Source organism: Salvelinus alpinus, chromosome 3 (assembly GCF_045679555.1).
Source record: "Salvelinus alpinus chromosome 3, SLU_Salpinus.1, whole genome shotgun sequence".
NCBI classification, from domain to species: domain Eukaryota; kingdom Metazoa; phylum Chordata; class Actinopteri; order Salmoniformes; family Salmonidae; genus Salvelinus; species Salvelinus alpinus.
Window position 1 is genome coordinate 34,708,309 of NC_092088.1, and position 21,869 is coordinate 34,730,177.

General features: G+C 43.3%; 1 protein-coding gene and 1 long non-coding RNA gene across 2 annotated transcripts in view; one reads left to right on the plus strand and one right to left on the minus strand.

Annotated features, from left to right (window-relative positions):
* Positions 1-21,869, plus strand: part of LOC139570592 (cadherin-23-like) — a 587,919-nt gene that overhangs the window by 388,361 nt on the left and 177,689 nt on the right. Inside the window, exons 22-27 of the mRNA XM_071392575.1 lie at positions 12,215-12,404; positions 14,029-14,174; positions 14,570-14,789; positions 15,228-15,380; positions 15,589-15,702; positions 18,537-18,685. Of these exons, the coding sequence (XP_071248676.1) occupies positions 12,215-12,404; positions 14,029-14,174; positions 14,570-14,789; positions 15,228-15,380; positions 15,589-15,702; positions 18,537-18,685 (972 nt within the window). The remainder of the gene's footprint in view (positions 1-12,214; positions 12,405-14,028; positions 14,175-14,569; positions 14,790-15,227; positions 15,381-15,588; positions 15,703-18,536; positions 18,686-21,869) is intronic.
* Positions 18,894-21,191, minus strand: LOC139570593 (uncharacterized). The gene is made up of 2 exons (XR_011674124.1): positions 20,710-21,191; positions 18,894-20,009 (listed from the first exon to the last, which is right to left on the minus strand). It is a non-coding gene; the product is annotated as an uncharacterized lncRNA (long non-coding RNA).

Below are 21,869 nucleotides of genomic sequence, written 5' to 3' on the forward strand. Positions count from 1 at the left end.
AACCCAGCCTAAAACCCCAAACAGAAAGCAATGCAGGTGTAGAAGCATGGTGGCTAGGAAAAACTCCCTAGGAAGGCCAAAACCTACTCCCTAGAAAGGTTAAAACCGCATTCCAGCCAGTGTCTATTTCACAAGTTACCACCGGCTAAATCTATGACGTTGAAATGTCCAGGAAATGTAAACTTGATCTCCACTATAAAAAGCATCTAGACATGATCTCCCATTTCTTTTAGACTATCATTTGGTTTTCAAAAGCAGAGATTTGTATAAACCTTGCTGTCTGTCTCTCCGACCTTTTCAATTTTGTTTCAATATTGAATTGCGATCTGTCCCACATAAAGTGAATGTGTCCGAAAGAGACAGACAGCAAATTGAGCTGGTTATCATAGCAACATACAAAACTTTTTTTCAGTTGACTGGCTAAATCATTACTTTGCTGCCAAACATGAAATGGATCAGTGGAACATTTATTTTGATCTTTTCGGCGGCATGACTATGGATGAAAAAAGAGATAGCAAGAATACCCAGGCATGCAGATTTGGAGGATACTGCATTGAATGACATAGAGAAAAGCCGCAACGAAAGAAACACAGTAAAGAATACAAACTGGGCTGTGCGTTACTTCGAGGGCTTCGAGTTCAAAACTGTCACTAAAGAAGAGTTTAACGTCCTTCTCCAACAGTTTTATGGAAATGTACAAAATGGGAGGGGGGAGCAATACAGCATAAGTAGCTACCTGGTACTCCGGGGTGAGCTCAACCGGTTTCTAAATTACCCGAAGCTGGTGCCTTATGAAGTACACTGAATTTACCACCTCGAATCATGTATTTCTGGGCAACATCAAACAGCTAAGGCAAGGAAAATATATCACAAACAGCCACCCTCCCATCACCGATAAGGACATGGCCCAGCTCAAAAACTCCCAGGCTTTGAATCCCAATACACCAAGGGTTCTGGTCCCGAAAGTGTGGTTCGACCTCCAGTTACATCTGGATCGAAGAGGAAAAGAGGGGAACAGACAACTAAAGCACAACTCATTCCTCGTAAAAACAGACGAGAACTGTCTATGGTATATTGTTCATAGCCTGTTTGTGTTATTTCTAAGTTGCACACGTAATTAGGCTACTGGAAAACAACATTATAACATGGAGTCCAAGAGGGGATTTATGTTCGAGCAGCCAGGGAACCCACTATGCCCGGTGGCATCACTGGAGAAATATCTATTGAAATGCCCGGAGAATGCCCTTACATTTTATCTCCACCCACTTCTACCCAAGATCTGCAGGGCAGCGGGAACAACTACATACACAAATCACAGCATCAGGACCCCGACAGTCCAGAAACTGGCCAATTCTGGTTTATAAGCAAGGGAGAATATGTCAGTGAGTGGGCATCGGCGCGAAAGTTCGCTCCATAGCTTCTGGCATCCGTCACTGACAGACAGAAAACGCTGGAGCAACATCCTGGCCGAAAACAAAGACAACACTGCAGCACCATCAACACCCAAAAGGCTGAAGCAAGACAGCAGAAGTAGTAGCACAGACTCCAACAGATATTTCAACCAATGCACAATCCAGGGGAATGTACAGATAAATGTGACATACATAAGTAGCTATAGCTATGTCAGCTGTAATGGATAACAAAGAGAGTGTATGGATTGATGTATTAATATCAGCTCAAATGAATGTCATGGATTGTCTTGACAAGAGAGCACATTTTCTCTGCCAGGCAAAGTCACGCATCATAAGCTCATTGTTATGGATATATCGAAATACATCTAACTAGAAAACAGCTTAAACAAGTGCAAATGCAGCTATTTTGCTGATATTCTGGCTGCACTTTTTGACGTGAATGTAAATTAGCTGTAGTTGGCTAGCTAGCAAGGAAGGGATAAGAACCTTGCCAGTCAGTATGGCAATGGAACATTTAGAAGGAACGACTGGGTCGCGTTTATAGATACAGAACAAAAAGAACGAAAGACTGGGTTGCGTCTCCAGCAACCCTAGATTTGTGTCGGGACTATATATTGTGGAAGGATGAAATAGTTAGAATACATTTATCAAAATAACGTTTTTTAATGAAAATATGTTGATCATTATTTGAATATGTTGGTAACCCGTTGTATAAAAGTGATAATGATCGAGAAGCCGGTGTTTGTCTGATATATTGGCACATTATTATCCCTCCCTCATTGTCCTGCTGGTGTCTTTGGCAACGTGTTGTCACTGATGAACACCTGATTGTTCATTATTAACAAGGTGCCGGTCAGTGTAATTAAGGGAGTCCGATTGCTAATTAAAATGTAGCCTGCAGTCAAATGCATTGCAAATTACCCTGCTGCTGGGCTGGTAGCGAAGAGAGAAAAGTAATCACTGTGGAACGAGAGATGAAGAGAAAAAGAGACTGGTGGTTGGCACTGAAATGTTTATCTTTCTGATTTTCCCTCTCTCTTCACCCCCTCCATTATTGTGGAACTGGAGAAAATGGAGAGATGGAGAGGAAGAGAAAGAGAACAAGTGGTAGTACAGTGGTTCTTCCTGTAAAAGTTGCGTCATACTGCAGCACACCTTGCGGGCTGCAGCAGAATTCTATAAGACGTTATTTAATTGTCAGCCATTGTTGCTATTAATGCTACTTAGTGCTAGTTTGACCACCAAAGGCCATCTTTGAGAAACATTTGACTCTTTGTAGTGTTGGCTGTACTAGAGCAGTGGTTCCCAAAATGTTTATAGTCCTGTACCCCTTCATACCCACTTCATACCCCCTTCATACCCCCTCTACATACTTCCTCTAGCACCAGGGTCAGCGCACTCACAAATGTTGTTTTTTGCCATCATCGTAAGTCTTGTAAGGCTGTATTCGCCATAAGACCAATGAATTAAGTGCCACATTTTAATGTTATTTAACAAAGCTTTTTGTATTATAATAATTACTTTATTGAAAGTGTGTAAACATGAGAATGAGTGTGAGGTTTTGTCACAACCCGGCTCGTGGGAAGTGACAAAGAGCTATTACAGGACCAGGAGACAAATAACAACATAATAATAATCAATAATTTAGCTCTTTATTTAGCCATCTTACATATAACTCCTTATTTGTTCATACAAACATATTGAATAACTCACCACAGGTTAATGAGAAGGGTGTGCTTGAAAGGATGCACATAAATCTGCAATGTTGGGTTGTATTGGAGAGAGTCTCAGTCTTAAATCATTTTCCACACACAGTCTGTGCCTGTATTTAGTTTTCATGCTAGTAAGGGCCGAGAATCCACTCTCACATACACTGCCGTTCAAAAGTTTGGGGCCACTTAGAAATGTCCTTGATTTAGAAAGAAAAGCAAATTTTTTGTCCATTAAATTAACATCAAATTGATCGGAAATACAGTGTTGTAGTGAGGTGCATACTGGCGGCAGAGAAGTCAGGCGCAGGAGAGCGAAAATTGATTTACAACGGTGTCGTTTAATATCCATAAACCACCATCCATAAACCACAGAAAAATACAATAAATGGGTCAAAGAAAACCCGGTAAATACCAGCATACCGTGCATAAGCACTACAAGAAACAATTACCGACAAGGACATGAGGGGGAACAGAGGGTTAAATACACAACATGTAATTGATGGAATTGGAACCAGGCGTGATGGAAGATAAGACAAAACCAATGTAAAATGAAAAGTGGATCAGCGATGGCTAGAAGGTCGTTGACTTCGACCACCGAACGCCGCCCGGACAAGGAGAGGGACCAACTTCGGCGGAAGTCGTGACAGTTGTGACAGGCCCCCATTGACGCACGGCTCCAGCTGCGAGGCGCAGGGCGATCCGGGTGAAGACGGTGGAACTCATGCAGCATTGAAGGGTCCAACACGTCCTCGACCGGAACCCAGCACCTCTCCTACGGACCGTACCCCTCCCACTCCACGAGATACTGAAGCCCCCTCGCCCGACGCCTCGAATCCAGTATGGAGCGAACGGAGTACGCCGGGGCCCCCCCAATGTCTAGAGGGGGCGGAGGAACCTCCCGAACCTCAGACTCCTGGAGCAGGCCACCACCGGCCTGAGGAGAGACACAGGGAACGAGGGGCTAATACAGTAATCGGGTGGAAGCTGTAACCTATAACAAACCTTGTTTACTCTCCTCAGGACTTTAAATGGCCCCACAAACCGCGGACCCAGCTTCCGGCAGGGCAGGCGGGGGGGGGCAGGTTTCGGGTCGAGAGCCAGACCCGGTCCCCCGGTGCGAACACCGGTACGTACCCCAGTACGCACTGGAAGGGAGAGAGGTTAGTGGAGGAGTGGCGAAACGAGTTATGTGCCATCTCGGCCCAGGGCACGAACGCCGCCCACTCCCCCGGCCGGTCCTGGCAATAGGTCCGCAGAAACGTGCCCACATCCTGGTTCACTCTCTCCACCTGCCCATTACTCTCGGGGTGAAACCCTGAAGTAAGGCTGATCGAGACCCCCAGACGTTCCATAAATGCCTTCCAGACCCTAGACGTGAACTGGGGACCCCGATCAGACACTATATCCTCAGGAACCCCGTAGTGCCGGAAGACGTGTGTAAACAAGGCTTCTGCAGTCTGTAGGGCCGTAGGGAGACCGGGCAGAGGGAGGAGACAACAGGTCTAAGAGAAACGATCCACAACAACCAGGATCGCGGTGTTACCCTGTGAGCGTGGAAGATCAGTCAGAAAATCCACCGACAGTTGCGACCAAGGACGCTGTGGAACGGGTAAGGGGTGTAGCTTACCTGTGGGCAGGTGCCTAGGAGCCTTACACTGGGCGCACACCAAGCAGGAGGAAACATAAACCCTCACGTCCTTAGCCAAGGTAGGCCACCAGTACCTCCCGCTCAAACAGCGCACTGTCCGACCGATCCCAGGATGACCAGAGGGTGACCAACCGGTCACGAACAGCAGACGGGACGCCCAGCGGGACACTGGACGGGAGCGGGCTGTGCACGTAACGCCTGCTCAATGTCAGTGTCCAGCTCCCACACTACCGGCGCACAAGGCAGGAGGCGGGGAGTATGGGAGTGGGATCCATGGGCCGCTCCTCTGTGTCATACAGCCGGGGACAATGCTTCTGTCTTCACGTTCTGGGAGCCTGGTCTGTAGGAAAGGGTAAACACAAAACGGGTGAAAAACCAGCATACCGTGCATAAGCACTACAAGAAACAATTACCGACAAGGACATGAGGGGGAACAGAGGGTTAAATACACAACATGTAATTGATTGAATTGAACCAGGTGTGATGGAAAACAAGACAAAACCAGTGGAAAATGAAAAGTGGATCAGCGATGGCTAGAAGGTCGGTGACTTCGACCGCCGAACGCTGCCCGAACAAGGAGAGGGACTAACTTCTGTGGAAGTCGTGACAAGTGTAGACATTGTTAATGTTGTAAATTACTATTGTAGCTGGAAAAGGCAGCTTTTTAATAGAATATCTATAGTACATACAGTGGCCCATTATCAACAACCATCACTCCTGTGTCCCAATGGCACATTGTGTTAGCTAATCCAAGTTTATAATTTTAAAAGGCTAATTCATCATTAGAAAACCCTTTTGCAATTATGTTAGCATAGCTGAAAACGGTTGTGCTGATTAAAGAAGCAATACAACTGGCCTTCTTTAGACTAGTTGAGTATCTGGAGCATCTGCATTTGTGGGTTCGATTACAGGCTCAAAATGGCCAGAAACAAAAAACGTTCTTCTGAAACTCGTCAGGCTATTCTTGTTCTAAAAAAATGAAGGCTATTCCTTGCGAGAATTGCCAAGTAACTTAAGATCTCGTACAACGCTGTGGACTACTCCCTTCACAGAACTAATGCACTTGTCCTCTTGCTCAGTTGTGCACCGGGCCTCCCACTCCTCTTTCTATTCTGGTTAAAGACAGTTTGCGCTGTTCTGTGAAGGGAGTAATCCACAGCGTTGTACGAGATCTCTGGGATGCTGGCCTTCTATGCAGAATTCCTCTTATCCAGTGTCTGTGTTATTTTGCCCATCTTAATCTTTTATTTTTATTGGCCAGTCTGAGATACGTATTTTTCTTTGAAACTCGGAGTCGCCGCTTCACTGTTGACGCTGAGACTGATGTTTTGCGTGAGCAACTGCTTGCACACGCGTTGCCACTCCACTATGTCTCCCTGTCATGGCTTTTGCACCATCAAGTACAGATACCAAAACATCTTGACCACCAAAGTCCATTTGATGTCACAAAGCTGCCCAGTACTTTAAAAATATCCTCTCATGTTGTCCTGGTTTTCAGTGGTTTGCAGAAGAGGATGTCTTCCTTATTTGACCCCCCATAAATGTAACGGACATATACCAGAAGCCGTGGCAGGCCCGCCACGTCTGTTGACTCATCCAGCTATAACGCATATAATTCACTGACTTGTGTGTGAAGCAGTAAATGTTTCAAATTGTTTCTCAGCCAAACAATTACTGCTTCTCATACAAACCAGTGAATTATATGCGTTACAGCCATGTCACTGAATGCTATGTGAAACAGTGTTGTTTGATGAAAGCATTGTCTGTATAGTTTTTGGGGCCTTCTCCCCCAGCATTGTCCCAGTCATAACCACGGCAGCAGGAAGAATTAAGTCCTCCACTAATTGTAGGCTAACCAATACCCAAATAGAGATTCAGTGAAAATAAGATAAAAGACCAGTCCCCATGCTTGTCTCAGAGCAGCGCGAAACTGTATAGTTGACCACACACGGGTGGGCTATTGCTTCAAATCCTATTGTAACAATTGGATGATGGCGGGCCAGAACATAATAAGTATATATTATTAGCACCATTAATTGGCCTACACTACAAATTTAACATGTTTAACACATATGATTAGTTCATAATACATTCTAAGCATATAACTTTCAGTGGCCTTCTCGCCCCATTTAGGGGCCCGATGCAAAAACATTGAATCGTTAACTGCAAGCTGAACACACAGCTTTTTTTGCGGACATATTCTGTAACTTAAACGGGTTAATTCTGCAGTTACAAGGAAGATGGAAACAGTCGCGGACAAGGTGGAGAAATTTGAGGCCTTTACTAGGAAGCTTGAGTTGTTCGATTTGGACTTGTCATCTGGAAGGCTACTGCACTTCAGCACACTGAAGAAACAACAGGCAGACGTACCAGGCCGCAGCATTGTCACAGAGGTGATGGAAGATTTCATCAAGCAGCTGAGGGACAACTTATCCACCAGATTTGAAGACTACAGCATGCCCAAGGATATCATTGCATTTGTACGTGATTGATAAAGTTTGATAAACTTTTTGATAAAGTTTTTTAAATCAATTAGTATATTTAAGTTTAACCACAATATTTATTGTATTATTTTATTTGTTGTATTATTTGTTGCATGAGGTCTTGAGTTAGAAATGTAACACTTTAGCATCGAATGCATTGCAAATTGGGGGATTTTCGCACATACAGTAGCCGGGCTATGAAGAGTCTAATGTCCTTCTAATAGGAAACAATGTTTACATGATGGGCTACAGCTGCTACAGTACTACAGTACACTTGTGAAAACCTGTTTTCAAATTGCCTCCAGCTGTCCATCACTACTGTAAATAAAAACACAGCATCTTGTTTACATCTTGTTTACATTCTTTATTGTAACCACAATGTCACAAATTATTTCTATCTACCTTTCCAATTACTTTTAGAGTTTGGGATTTGCAAATGTGCGCTGTGAGAATATCCAGTAATAATAATAATCGCTTCGTAAATAAGGATGCATTATGAAAGGAAAATGACATGCGCAAGAGACTGTGGTAATATTTTTCCTTTTAGAGACTATAATACTGTACATGGCATCCAGGTCATTTTCATTTCTCTTAGAATAACTTACTAAACCTTTATAACAACAGGTTTAGTAAGTAATATGCTACAGTCCAGTTAAAGCTTGTTCTGATCAAGTAGAAACAAAAAAAGTATTGTCTTTTTTCATTGTCTATTTAGTGGCACCACAATGTGAGTTAATATTTACACAACAATTTACCAAACAAAACACATCACAAAATTGCATCCCCAAATATGATTTAACCTTTATTTAACTAGGCAAGTCAGTTAAGAACAAATTATTGTTTACAATGACAGACTACCCCCAGATGACGCTGGGCCAATTGTGTACCACCCTATGGGACTCCCAATCACGGTCGGATGTGATACAGCCTAGATCCGATCCAGGGACTATAGTGATGCATCTTGCACTGAGATGCAGTGCCTTAGACCGCTGCGTCACTCGGGAGCCATGACCAATATGACCAATATATATTGTCCTTCTAATTGTTCTGCTAACTGTTCTATAGTTTCGACCCAATGATTTGTCTGACAAACAAAGAAATCCGTGTCCTGCAGGCCCAGGCATGAATCAAAGCTGGCGAGAGTAGTTGTTTCATTATTTTATTTCCGAAAGCATAAAGATGTTGATGAAGAAGCCACATTTGCCTCGGGATCCATCCCAGTATTCTGGGTATTCTGTGGAACCATGCGTTTTTTTCGGTGCAGCCATTTGTCCACTGATCTCCACGGATGGTTGTCGGCATGGTTGTATGCTCTGCAAAAACACATTCACATTTTTAGTACACAATTATCGATTTTATTACACAGTATTCATAAACATTGATAGGCTATACACATTTGTTTTAAAGAAAATGCACTGAAACGAACATACCTTTAGTTTGGTGATCCTCTCATCTCCGGCTCATAACGGGTTGATGGATGGCTCATTTTGTATTCCAATGTATTGAACGAATGTATTAATTACAGTAATGTACTAATCTCATTCTTGGACTGGAAACATTGTTTGCAGAGTTCATGATCTAATTTTCAGTCCTTGTTTAAAAAATAACAATATTTTGGAGATGATTTCATTTTCAAATAACCGAAAGTCAGCGGTTGTAATCTGAATAAAAGGAAAAAGTATATTGTCCTGCTAATAGCCCATCCTAAAAATGTTGTTTTCTCTAAATACTACCATTTGAAAGGAAACACTTTGAAGTTTCTGGAAATGTGAAAATAATATATGAGAATATAGCACATTAGATCTGGTAAAAGATAATACTCATCATCTTTGAAATGCAAAAGAAAGGCCACAATGTATTATTCCAGTTTAGACGCAATTTACATTTTGGCCACTAAAAGACCGCAGTGTATGTGCAAAGTTTTCAACTGGTCCAATGAACCATTGCATTACTGTTCAAAATGTTGTATCAAGTCTGCCCAAATGTGTCTAATTTGTTTATTGATACATTTTCAAATTCATAACTGTGCACTCTCCTCAAACAATAGCATGGTATTCTTTCACTGTAATAGCTGCTGTAAATTGGACAGTGCAGTTAGATGAACAAGAATTTAAGCGTTCTGCCCATATCAGATATGTCTATATCCTGGGAAATGTTGTTGTTACTTACAACCTCATGCTAATCACATTAGCGCACATTAGCTCAACCGTCCCGTGGGGGGTCACCGATCTCATAGAGGTTAAAGAATTGAATTCAAATGTTAATAAAACATTTTGATCACAGAAACAATGAGAAAATATGGAAAAATCTATAAATAATGAAATGTTAATTATATAAAGCAGCCCGTGTCGGCCCGTGCCCGATCATCATCAAGAGATATGCTGGACCCTATGTCAGAGAGGTGTTTTTGGGACCATATCGTGTTTATTGTCCTGCTAATAGCCCTTGTGAAAACATGTTTTCAAAAGGCCTCCAGGGCCGACAGAGAACTTCCTTACTTTTCCCACCTTGTTTAAAAAATAACTATATTTTGGAGATTATTTCATTTTCAAATAACCGAAAGTGAGCGATTGTAATCTGAATAAAGGCCAAAATAATATTTATAAAGGCCAAAATATTTATTTCTGTTTAATAGAGGGAGAGATTCCAAAAGCCGACCGTGCATATTTTTTGGAAAAGGAAATCCCGGCCAGGAAAACCCTCCCCAATTGTGCACCACCCTATGGGAATCCCAATCACAGTTTATTGTGATACATCCCAGATTTGAACCAGGGACTATAGTGATGCCTCTTGCACTGAGATGCAGTGTGTATCTGTCTTTAATTTGAGCACTTTATCCATCATCGTGGAACGAGAGAGGAATAGAGCGATAAAGAGTAGATGAAAGAACGAGTGGTGGTGTTGGAACATAGAATGTTGTTTCTTTCCCTCTCTTCACTTCCTCCCTATGTACTTTAATGTGAACACTTTTCCCTTTCGTTGGATGCACTTTTTCATAGTGTTGGATTTCCCTTACATTGGTGCTCTGAGGGTACTCACCCTCATCCCCCTTGCCCCCCTCTGACCAAAGGATTGATGTGTGCCACATGCTAAGCGCAGTGAGAAGATGAATTTGGTCGCAGTGCCCTGGGAAAAGGATAGAGCCCTACAACACACACTCACACTCACTCACACACACCCACACACACACACACACACACACACACACACACAGTCAAACGGTTTTCAACCCCCCCACCACACACACACACACACATGCACACACACACACACACATACTCACACACAATTGGTCATCTAATCTCTAATGAGGTTACTTACCTAATTAAAAAACCAAATTCTCTTTACTGCTGATATCTATGTAAGTGGAGGCCACAGTTCAATAGACAAGGCTAATGTTTTTGCATATTATAATGTTATGTTCTCTCCTAAGACTTAGATTGATTAATTTAAATGGACTTTGGGGCTACCTATGAATAAGTTTCCCCTCACCCTTAAATCTCCTTCCACTACTGTCCACTCTCTTTTTCTTTCTCTTTTTCTCTCTCTCCCTCTCTCGCTCCTCTCTTTCTCATTTTTTTCATAATTCTTATGACATGCCCAAAGTAACCTGCCTGTTGCTCAGGCCCTGATGCCTGGATATGCATATAATTGGCACCATTGGAAAGAAAACACTTTGAAGTTTGTAGAAATTTTAAAATAATGTAGGAGAATATAACACAATACATATGGTAGGAGAAAATCCAAAGAAAAACCAACCGGAAATGTTTTTTCTTTGAGACACCATCCTCTTAGAATGGCAAGTATAATGGCATACTGGAAATTAGCTCCCTGGATGCAATTCCTATGGCTTCCACAGGGTGGCAGCAGTCTATGTTCAAGGTTTCAGGCTTGTAACTTCCAAAACGAATAAGACATATCAGTTTTTGTACAGGGACAAAGTCTTTGAAATTCGTGTTTGCGCACGCCATGAAGACAAGATGCACCTGCTAAAATCGGTTTCCTATTGAACATACTTCGTTCCGTAAGAAATATTATAGTGTGATTACATGGTAGGGTATCTGAGGAGTGAATAGAAACATATTTTGACTTGTTGAAACAAAGTTTAGGGGTAGATTTTCGGATTCCTTTCTCTGAATGTTGAACGAGTGGATTACTCAAATCGATGGTGCCAACTAAACCTTCTTTTTGGGATATAAAGAAGGATTTTATCTAACAAAACAACACTACATGTTATAGCTGGGACCCTTTGGATGACAAATCATAGGAAGATTTTCAAAATGTAAGTGAATATTTAATCGTTATTTGTTAATTTATGAAACCTGTGCCGGTGGAAAAATATGTTGATGTGGGGCGCCGTCCTCAAACAATCGCATGACATGTTTTCGTTGTAATAGCTACTGTAAATCGGACAGTGCAGTTAGATTAACAATAATTTAAGCTGTCAACCGATAATAGACACTTATATGTACCTAAATGTTTAATATCCATCATTTTTATGATTATTTATTTGAATTGCGCACCCTCCAGTTTCACCGGAAGTTGTCCCGCTAGCGGGACGCCTAGTCTTAATTAATCAATGTACGGCTCAGAGATGTCTATCTACCTAGTCTTTTAATAATTCAAGACCTGCCAAACCTTTGTTCTTCTAATGACCAATTAACCAGTTTCCAGCGTTTTCTTCGTCAGTGCGGTGAATAATTGATCAGCTCTTTAAAAAAATCATGTTTTTAGCCGCCCTCTCGGCCCAGCGTATAAATTACCTATCACGTTAGATATTAGGTTGTTGTCCGGTGGGGGTGAAATGATGTAAAGTGTCAGATTTTCCCCCACTAAGACTCATTCCTTCTTTCTTTCATCATTCCTCCTCTCTCCCCTCCCTCCTCCTTTCTCTCATCTCCTTCCTCTCCCCACTTTCCCTTCCCCCCTCATCCCCCACCCCCCCATACATCCTTCCAGGTGCTAGCGATAGACCCAGATGTTGGGGAAAATGGGACAGTGGTGTACAGCATCAGCCCAGAGAACCCCTTCTACACCATCAACAGCAGCACGGGCAAGATCAGGACCAGCGGGGCCGTGCTGGACAGAGAGAGGTCCAACCCAAAAGACACCCAGCTCATGAGGACCATCATCGTGTCTGCTGTCGATCGTGAGTCCCACACCAGGCCAGAACTCTTTCTGTTAGTTGGTCGGTCGGTTTGTTGTTCTGTGTGTCTGGCTGGCTAGCTGTTTATCTGGGACTGAGACTTCTGTCTATGTGTGTGTGAGTCTCTGTGTGTCTCTGTGTGTGTGTGTCTCTCTCTCTCTCTCTCTCTCTCTCTCTCTTTGTGTGTGTGTGTGTGTGTGTGTGTGTGTGTGTGTGTGTGTGTGTGTGTGTGTGTGTGTGTGTGTGTGTGTGTGTGTGTGTGCGTGCGTGCGTGCGTGCGTGCGTGCGTGCGTGCGTGCGTGCGTGCGTGCGTGCGTGCGTGCGTGCGTGCGTGCGTGCGTGCGTGCGTGCGTGCGTGCGTGCGTGCGTGCGTGCGTGCGTGCGTGCGTGCGTGCGTGCGACTGTCTGGGGCTGAAGAGTCTGTCAGTCTGTCAGCCTATACCACTGCTCAAAAAAATAAAGGGAACACTTAAACAACACAATGTAACTCCAAGTCAATCACACTTCTGTGAAATCAAACTGTCCACTTAGGAAGCAACACTGATTGACAATAAATTTCACGTGCTGTTGTGCAAATGGAATAGACAAAAGGTGGAAATTATAGGCAATTAGCACGCCCCCCCCAATAAAGGAGTGGTTTTGCAGGTGGTGACCACAGACCACTTCTCAGTTCCTATGCTTCCTGGCTGATGTTTTGGTCACTTTTGAATGCTGGCGGTGCTCTCACTCTAGTGGTAGCATGAGACGGAGTCTACAACCCACACAAGTGGCTCAGGTAGTGCAGCTCATCCAGGATGGCACATCAATGCGAGCTGTGGCAAGAAGGTTTGCTGTGTCTGTCAGCGTAGTGTCCAGAGCATGGAGGCGCTACCAGGAGACAGGCCAGTACATCAGGAGACGTGGAGGAGGCTGTAGGAGGGCAACAACCCAGCAGCAGGACCGCTACCTCCGCCTTTGTGCAAGGAGGAGCACTACCAGAGCCCTGCAAAATCACCTCCAGCAGGCCACAAATGTGCATGTGTCTGCTCAAACGGTCAGAAACAGACTCCATGAGGGTGGTATGAGGGCCCGACGTCCACAGGTGGGGAAAAAATGCTATGTCAAGGAATGAAGGGCACCGTAACAGTTTTCCTTGGGTTGGGTTTATTTCAATCCTGCCCAAATGCCCACAGCTGGCAGCACCAAAGTAATCATCAATTTGGAGCGCAGCTGCATGCGACCCGATCGTAATGCCCATGGTCAATTTGGTTGACATTCGATATCCCCATGAGGCTATTAGGGACCATCAGTAAATTACACAATATTTTGAATGTCAATGGCTCCAAATTTACGCGACTTAAAAAACTCAAACCAACTATAAATTGTAGAAATTCAAATTTTAAACGCATTTAATGAGGCAAAAAAAATTGAAATATTAACTTTGTCCCATTTACATTGTGTAATTTATTGTTAGTCCCTAACTAGCCCCAGGCTATCTAATGTCAAACCAACTTTGCCACGGTTGCACACCAGCCGGCTGAAGCTGAGTTGGCTATCACTAGCAAGCCTAGGCCACCTCTGGTAAAACTTTTATTGGAGTTTTGTGCTCCTGTAAATGCTGTGTTTGTACCTCTGGTGCCCACTCCAGTTGGCAGACCTCCACTGCGTTCCTCAGTCAGCACCACGGTGTACGTCAATTTGCTGGACCTTAATGACAATGACCCCATCTTCCTTAACCTGCCCTTTGTGGCCGAGGTGCCAGAGGGCCTGCCTAGTGGATCCTCTGTGTTCAAGGTCAGTACACCATTACAATATGTCATTAGAGTTAGATACTTGTGTAATTGTATCAGATTAATCAGATGGAAGTGTGTGAAGGCTAATAAAATGTTTTCTTGGTTTCTGTATTCCCCTGTCTGTCATGTCCTCCTCTCACTTCTATTCTCCCCACCACTTCCATATCTCTCTCCCGGTCTGTCCCCTCTGTCTCTTATCCCCACATCTCATCTTACTCTTCCGATCTCCCCTCTCCCCTTTCCTCTCATTTCATTTACTCTTCTCTCCTTCCCTTCTTCCATCCTTTCCTCTGCTCCTCCTCCTCTCCTCTCCCTTCCTCTCTCTCTCTTCTCTCTCTCTCTCCCTCTCCACTCCCTTCCTCCTCTCTCTCTCAATCCCTCTCTTCTCTCCATCAGATCCAGGTGGAGGACCCTGATCAGGAGGAGAATGGTATGGTTACCATGGGGCTACGGGTGGGCATGCCACGAGTTGATTTCTATCTCAACACCACCACGGGCGTGCTGTACTCAACGGCAACTCTGGACCGCGAGCAGATTAGCCTGTACCACCTGAGGATCGTGGCGTACGACCAAGGGCAGAACCCACGCACCTCCACCAGCACCCTTACCATCACAGGTTTGCAAGCATCAGGGCCTGTAATCACTTATTGTCTCAGAGTAGGTGTGCTGATCTAGGATCAGTTTTGCCTTTCAGATCATAATGACTAAGACAGGGGGGACCTGATCCTAAATCACCACTCCTACTTTAAGACGCTTTGTGAATACAGGTCATGGCTGGTCCAACATTCAAATTTTACACCATATAAAGACTGATTCAAGACAGTATTTTGCTTAGTATAATACCTGCTCATACCTCATAATACCTGCTCATACCTGGTCAGAAGCATATCTTTTAGAAGCGCTGGGAGTGGAATGACAATCTGTTAAATGTGTTGCTTGTCTTGTCTGCCTATTGATCATGATGAAAGTTATTTTACAAGAGACAATGTGTCTCTCTGTCTCTCTTTGTCTGTCTGTCTGCTTGCCTGTCTCTCTGTCACTCTGTGTCCCTCAGTCCTAGATGTCAACGACGAGACTCCCACCTTCTTCCCCAAGGTGTACAACGTGTCCCTGCAGGAGAGCGTCCCCAGGGACCATGTGGTGGCTCGCCTCATCTGCTCCGACAATGACGCCGACCTTAACGCCGAGCTCAGCTACTTCATCACAGGTCAGAGTTCAAACTAAGGCCATGGCAGACTGTGTGTGCGTGTGTGTGTGAGTGGTTGGGAAAGACGTAGAGTTGTATTATGTGAATGTGCTACTACTTGTTTATGTGTATGTGTGTGTGTATGTATACTTGCATTTCATTCATGTGTATAAGTGAATAGCCGAGATATACATGTAATACTCCACCATATGTGTGTTGTGTTCTGCAGGTGGTAACCAGGATGGTAAATTCAGTGTTGGCTTCAGAGATGGTGTGGTACGGACTGTGGTTGGCTTGGACAGAGAGACACAGGCTACATACTCACTGCTCATAGAGGCTATCGGTAAGTCCTAGCCCTATAAGAGCATTTTTCATCTTTCTTTCTACTCTGTGTATTTAGAGCTTTTGTACATCTGTGAGATTGAGAAGCGAGAAGTGATGCATGCAAGTCTTGTTGTGCAACGGTCTCTGTTCCTTTTCATAATCTTTAAATTATCAAAATAAAGAAAGTCACACACTCCATGTGTCATCTCCCAGCAATTTAATGGGTATTTACCAATGTTTCGGCATCACTGTGCCTTCCTCAGGGTAATGTCATGAATACTTGAACCAGGTTATGTACACACACAGTGCAATTACTGTAACCAATGACAATAGTGAGGGGTGTGTCATAATGATTAAGTTAATTAAAATTAATGAAACTTTAAAAAAGTTGTATATGACATATTCAATATATTATGCTATTGTTATCATATAGAAACATAATGGAATAGTGTACATCATATTAGCATCAACATACATTATTGTTTCATTCAATTTCACCAAATAATTTTGTATATCGTTTTTGTTACATGAATCTTTTGGTTCAACCGTAATATATAATGAACATCATCAACAGGGGGAACATATTAGGTATGCGCTAATAAGCTGTACATTTTTTTTTTTACATTCATAAGACTTGTTTATAGAGGAAAATGTGTTCATAAGAAGGGCCTGAGATCAAAGTCAATATTCAGACCACTAGGGGTCAATGTTTTTAGATAAGATATCCAGTAAAACACCCTTTGTAGTAGTAGGATCTCGATGTTACCTCCTCTCTTTGGTAGAGCAACATGCTCAATGCCTGTGTATTTGAGGGAGGAGATGGGATGGTTAGCTTCAACAAAGTGAGCTGCTACTGGATAGTCAGTGTTCTTACACCTGATTGAGCTGCGGTGTTCAGCTATGCGTTGTTTTAATTGCATTTTCATTTGTCCTACATAGGCTTTTCCACATAAACAGGTGATGAGAGAGATTACTTGGTCTTGCATGAGATGATACCCCTAACAGGGATCTTTCGACCTGAATGTGGTTGTCTGAAGAAAGATGTTTTTATAGTGCTATTGCACTGTGCGCAGTATGAGCCACATTTGTAGTTCCCATTTGGGATAGGTGTCAAGAGTGTCTGAATAGGCTCAGGGGGCATGTCAGATCTCACAAAACTATCTCAATATTGCGACCACGCTTATAGACCACCAGTGGTCTGATTGCAGAATATGCCAGTGCTTGTTCAGGATTGCTTTCATTTTCTCTGAACCCTTGGTGTACTTAGTGAAAAAGACAGTTACTTTTCATAACCTTACCAAAGAGAGACCAAGAAGGCTTGAATCCCACATGCCACCCTATTCCCTATTTAGTGCACTACTTTTGACCAGGGCCCATAAAGCTCTAGTGAAAAGTAGTGGACTTTTCTAAGGAATAGGATGCCATTTGGGATGCAGCTAACGTCTGAGGTTTCGTGTTGTTGTTGAAACTGTTGAGTTTATCTGAGTTGTCCTGGGATAACCATGTGTGTGCTGATGGGGCCGTTCAGACTCCTCACTGTGAGTATATATTTAGAGGGGGGGGATTCAGATAAGAGAGTACTCATGTAACTACCTCAGAAGTGATTGAACATGGCTGAACTTTGAGTACCCCACTGGTATGTTCTAAAAAATGGGTCTTACAAAGACTCAGACTGTGTCCATTTTTGGTTTCTATTGTATGGTTTTAATGATTAAGGTTTCATTTATTTACACCAAATAAAATAAGTGATAAACAACAATACAGATAAAAACTAAAATAAAAAACGGTGTCCAGATGTGTTTGGAAGCCAAAGGGCTTGTATAAAAACCACACCACAAAAAAAACAATAAACAATACGTAAGTACAAAAAAAAAAGTATTACAAAATTCACTAATCATAAATGTACAAATGAACCGATCAGCGTTCACAAAAAAATGATAAACAGTATATGTTTTGTTTAAATGTGTGTGTGCATGTGTTTATGTGTGGATGTGAGTGTGTGAGAGTTGGGCTTTATGGAGGAGATTACTGAATGGTTTGGTTCATGAGGCTTACCCAGAGTCTTCGCTTGAAGTTATTGAGGGATGATGAGGTTTTGGCAATGTGAATATAAGAATTCCAGAGTATGGTACCTCTGTATCTGATAGAGAATTGACTACAGTAGGTGAGGTGAGGCAGTGGAGAGGATGAAGGTTATCGCAATGTTTTGTGTTTATATAAATGGATTTCAGAATTAACCCTGAAGAATCCATTGAAAGGTAAACTGTCAGGGAGGTACAGTATTTGTAGATGAAAATGCATAATTGGCATACATTGATGCGGTAAATAGACAAGATATTGGGTTTCTTAAACAAAGGTGCAGATGGAGCTAGGTAATTAGAGGAGGTGGCTAGCCTTGCAAATTTATTTTGTATGATGAGTAATTTGTGTAGGTAGGAGGCATATGTACTGGCCCAGACAATTTTACAGTAAATGAGATATGTGTAAATGAAGCTATAGTAAAGTGTTAGGAAGCAAGCCTGATGAACCAAACCACTAATCTTTCTGATAATACCAACAGATTTCATCACTTTGCTGCAGCAAATTGAATATGATCTTTCCAGGATAACTTTTCATCAATTAGAACTTCAAGGAATCTAGAGGATGAGACTTGTTCCATTTCATTCGCACCAATTGATTGAATTATACAGTTAGTTTTACTTGCAAAGATTGCAAAGATCTTGACTTACTTACTTCATTAGTCCACTGTTGATACATATATTTAAAGTATGTTCATGACCAAGTTTCTCAGAAACTGATTGACATATACACACAGTGTTAGTTTTGTAATGTGTATATGTTTGTATCCCTCAGACAATGGTCCAGCAGGCAGCAGGAGGACAGGCACAGCCACAGTGTTTGTAGAAGTACTGGACGTGAACGACAACAGACCCATCTTCCTCCAGAACAGCTACGAGACCAGCGTACTGGAGAATGTCCCCATAGGAGCTAGCATCCTGCAGGTACACAGCCAGGCTGATACACGCGTTGCACGTATATACACATACACGTGATTGCAGGTACGCACGCACGCACACACACTCATGCATGCGTGCACACAGACACCCACAAACACATGTGCACACATAGACATACATATACACACAAGCATACACATGGTTACACACAAGGATATACCTACACACACACAATATTATGCACATAAGGAAATCAAACTTGAGAAAGCTTTTTATTTTCTAAAACAAACTACATTTAATACAATAAAATAATAACACAAACTGTTCTACACTCTTAGAAAAAAAGGTGCTATCTAGAACCTTAACAGGTTCTTCGGGTGTCCCCATAGGATAAACCTTTGAATAACCCTTTTTGGTTCAAGGTAGAACCCTTTTGGTTCCATGTAAAACCCTCTTTTGTTCCAGGTAGAACCCTTTCCACAGAACGTTCTACTTGGAACCCAAAAAGTTTCTACCTAGGAACAATCGAATAACACTTTTGGAACCCTTTTTTAATAAGATTGTAGCTAATACAACAATCAAAATGTACGAAACAATTCACATCATCCACTTAGGCTGTTATCCCTTTTGGAAGAACCTTGGGCTTGCACCTGCTTCTCTTGTCATTAACAACATGGCCCAAATAACCTTTACTCCACCAGTCCATGTGGTTATCTTGAAGTCAGGGTTTGATCAGAAGTTAGTGTCATTGTTTAGTTAGCAGTACATCCATGGACATGCAGGACTGTGGTCAAGTCTGAGTGCTTTGGTCAAGTTACAGTCAAAGCGGTCATCTCCATGACCAGGCCTGCATTCATCTCACGGTCAGAGCGTAGTCATATCTCTGTAACATAGTCAAACAGGCAGCGCATGGTAAGGTGGGTGAGCTGCTGTGGTCAGGTTGCAGTCTGGTTGGGGAGCAGTGGATGCTGCACTCTGGCCTGTGCTGGGGCGGTCGTCTGAATGAGGAGGTGAACGACCGCTGTACAGAGCCCAGTCGCTTCCACAGCTTGAGCTGGGGCTCCGATGACAGAGAAGGCCCGCAGACCAGGGACTCGCCTGAACTACAACCCCCATCTGAGTCCTCCTCTGTCTGGGCTGATGACCCACGACACACGGCCAGGAAGATAGCACAGCCAGCCAGGAGCAGGGAGAGGCCTAACACCACCATGATGGTCAGCAATGGGTTGTGAGGCTCTGATGGCAGGGGGGAGGAAGAGAGGGAGGTGGGCAGGCTGGATAGGTTGAAAAGTAGTGGTGATTTTGTGAAAGAAAGGGTGGAAGAGATGTTGACCGTTAGATCACTGGTGGTGTTCATAGTCGCCAAGTTCTGGAATGGAGAGAAGTCATGAGAAAGGAGGTTAGATGAGAAGTGTGTGGACATCTCTGTGTGTGGGGGCGGTCTGTGTGTGAGTGTGTGCGTGCGTGTACACCAGTCTCTTTCAGAGTGCCACAGCAGCTTTCTTGATATGGGAAGTCTTGCCTTATTGTCTAAGCTAAACCAAGCTGACTTCGGCTTTTTTAGGAGGGGTTATTACCATCATACCACCCTGAAGGAGATGCAACACACACACACACAAATGTCATAGTCTTTAATTCGGTAGAGACAACACGTGCCTTGTCGGTTTAGGGAGAAACACATTGGGACGTGAAATTAGTTTTAAGACCAAATGCCAGCAAAGCTGTGTGGAAAGGCCACTGGAGCAGCCATCATCTCGTTAGTGACCAACCCCCAACACACACTCGCTCACACACTCACACTCACACACACACACACACTCTCAGACGCAAAATATTAAATACAAAATATATTACAGTATACACACACCCACAAACAAACCACAAACACCCGAGAGTTCAGACATCTTTCACTGTCCTACATCCACTTACTCTCTCACATTGACTGTGACTCCATACTTAGATGCATGCACTCATACTGACCCAAACACAAATTCACCTATGTGGGCATAACACATATAAGCATATGTCAGCAAACACACATACATTTTATACACACACACACACTTTACCTTTTTCAGTCACATCCAGCATCTGTGAGTCAAACTTTTTCCTTGCTTCAACGTTCCTTTTCTCCCTCACACTGCCTTTTCAAGAGAGCGTTAGGGAATGCACAGAGAAGAAAGAGGACAGAGAGGACAAGGTGGTAACAGGACAGTGATCAAAACATAGTCTCTTTGTTTTCCACTGGGAGAGCCTAAAACAATGGTCCATTTCCAACACCGTCTAAGAGCTTAGAAAATGATCTCCCAACACTAACACTGCAAATGCTTAAATTCACAACATCTGGGCTTAGTAACACAAACTGGGAAGCTCTGCACCCCTTTTATAGCCAAAGTGGTGCAGTCCACTGTGTAATACCCTATTCATCAATTTGAGCCTCTACTCTCTTTTCTCCCGTCTCACCCCTTCCCCTCTCCTCCTCTTTCTCTTCTCCTCTCTAAATATCTTTATAAAGCTAATGAAACTGAAACATGGCCCCTCTTTTCACACAGGGAGCAAGAGAGAGAGTGGAAGGAAGGGAGGGAGGGAGGGAGGGAGGGAGGGAGTGTGTGTGTGTGTGTGTGTGTGTGTGTGTGTGTGTGTGTGTGTGTGTGTGTGTGTGTGTGTGTGTGTGTGTGTGTGTGTGTGTGTGTGTGTGTGTGTGTGTGTGTGAACACATTTTGTGTATGTATTTTCTCCAGTCTCACCCCTTCCCCTCTCCTCCACTTTCTCTTCTCCTCTACATCTCTTTATAAAGCTAATGAAACTGAAACAGGGCCCCTCTTTTCACACAGAGAGCAAGAGAGAGAGAGGAAGGGAGGGTGTGTGTGTGTGTGTGTGTGTGTGTGTGTGTGTGTGTGTGTGTGTGTGTGTGTGTGTGTGTGTGTGTGTGTGTGTGTGTGTGTGTGTGTGTGTGTGTGTGTGTGTGTGTGTGTGTGTGTGTGTGTGTGTGGGTGTGCATGCATGCTTGTGCACGCATCTGTCTAGGAATATCCACAGGTCCTACAAGCAGGGTAAGTTCAGGGTCTGCTCAGTCTCATCTTGCTTCAACATCTCTGTGCCTATTTTAGTTCAGAACTCCAGTCAGAAGTCATGGTTGGATTCAGTATATTCTACTCAGCTCAGCATGCCTCACTAGTTATCTCCGATGAGCCATGCTGTCTCTGATGTGTTTTTGTCTTTGGCTGCT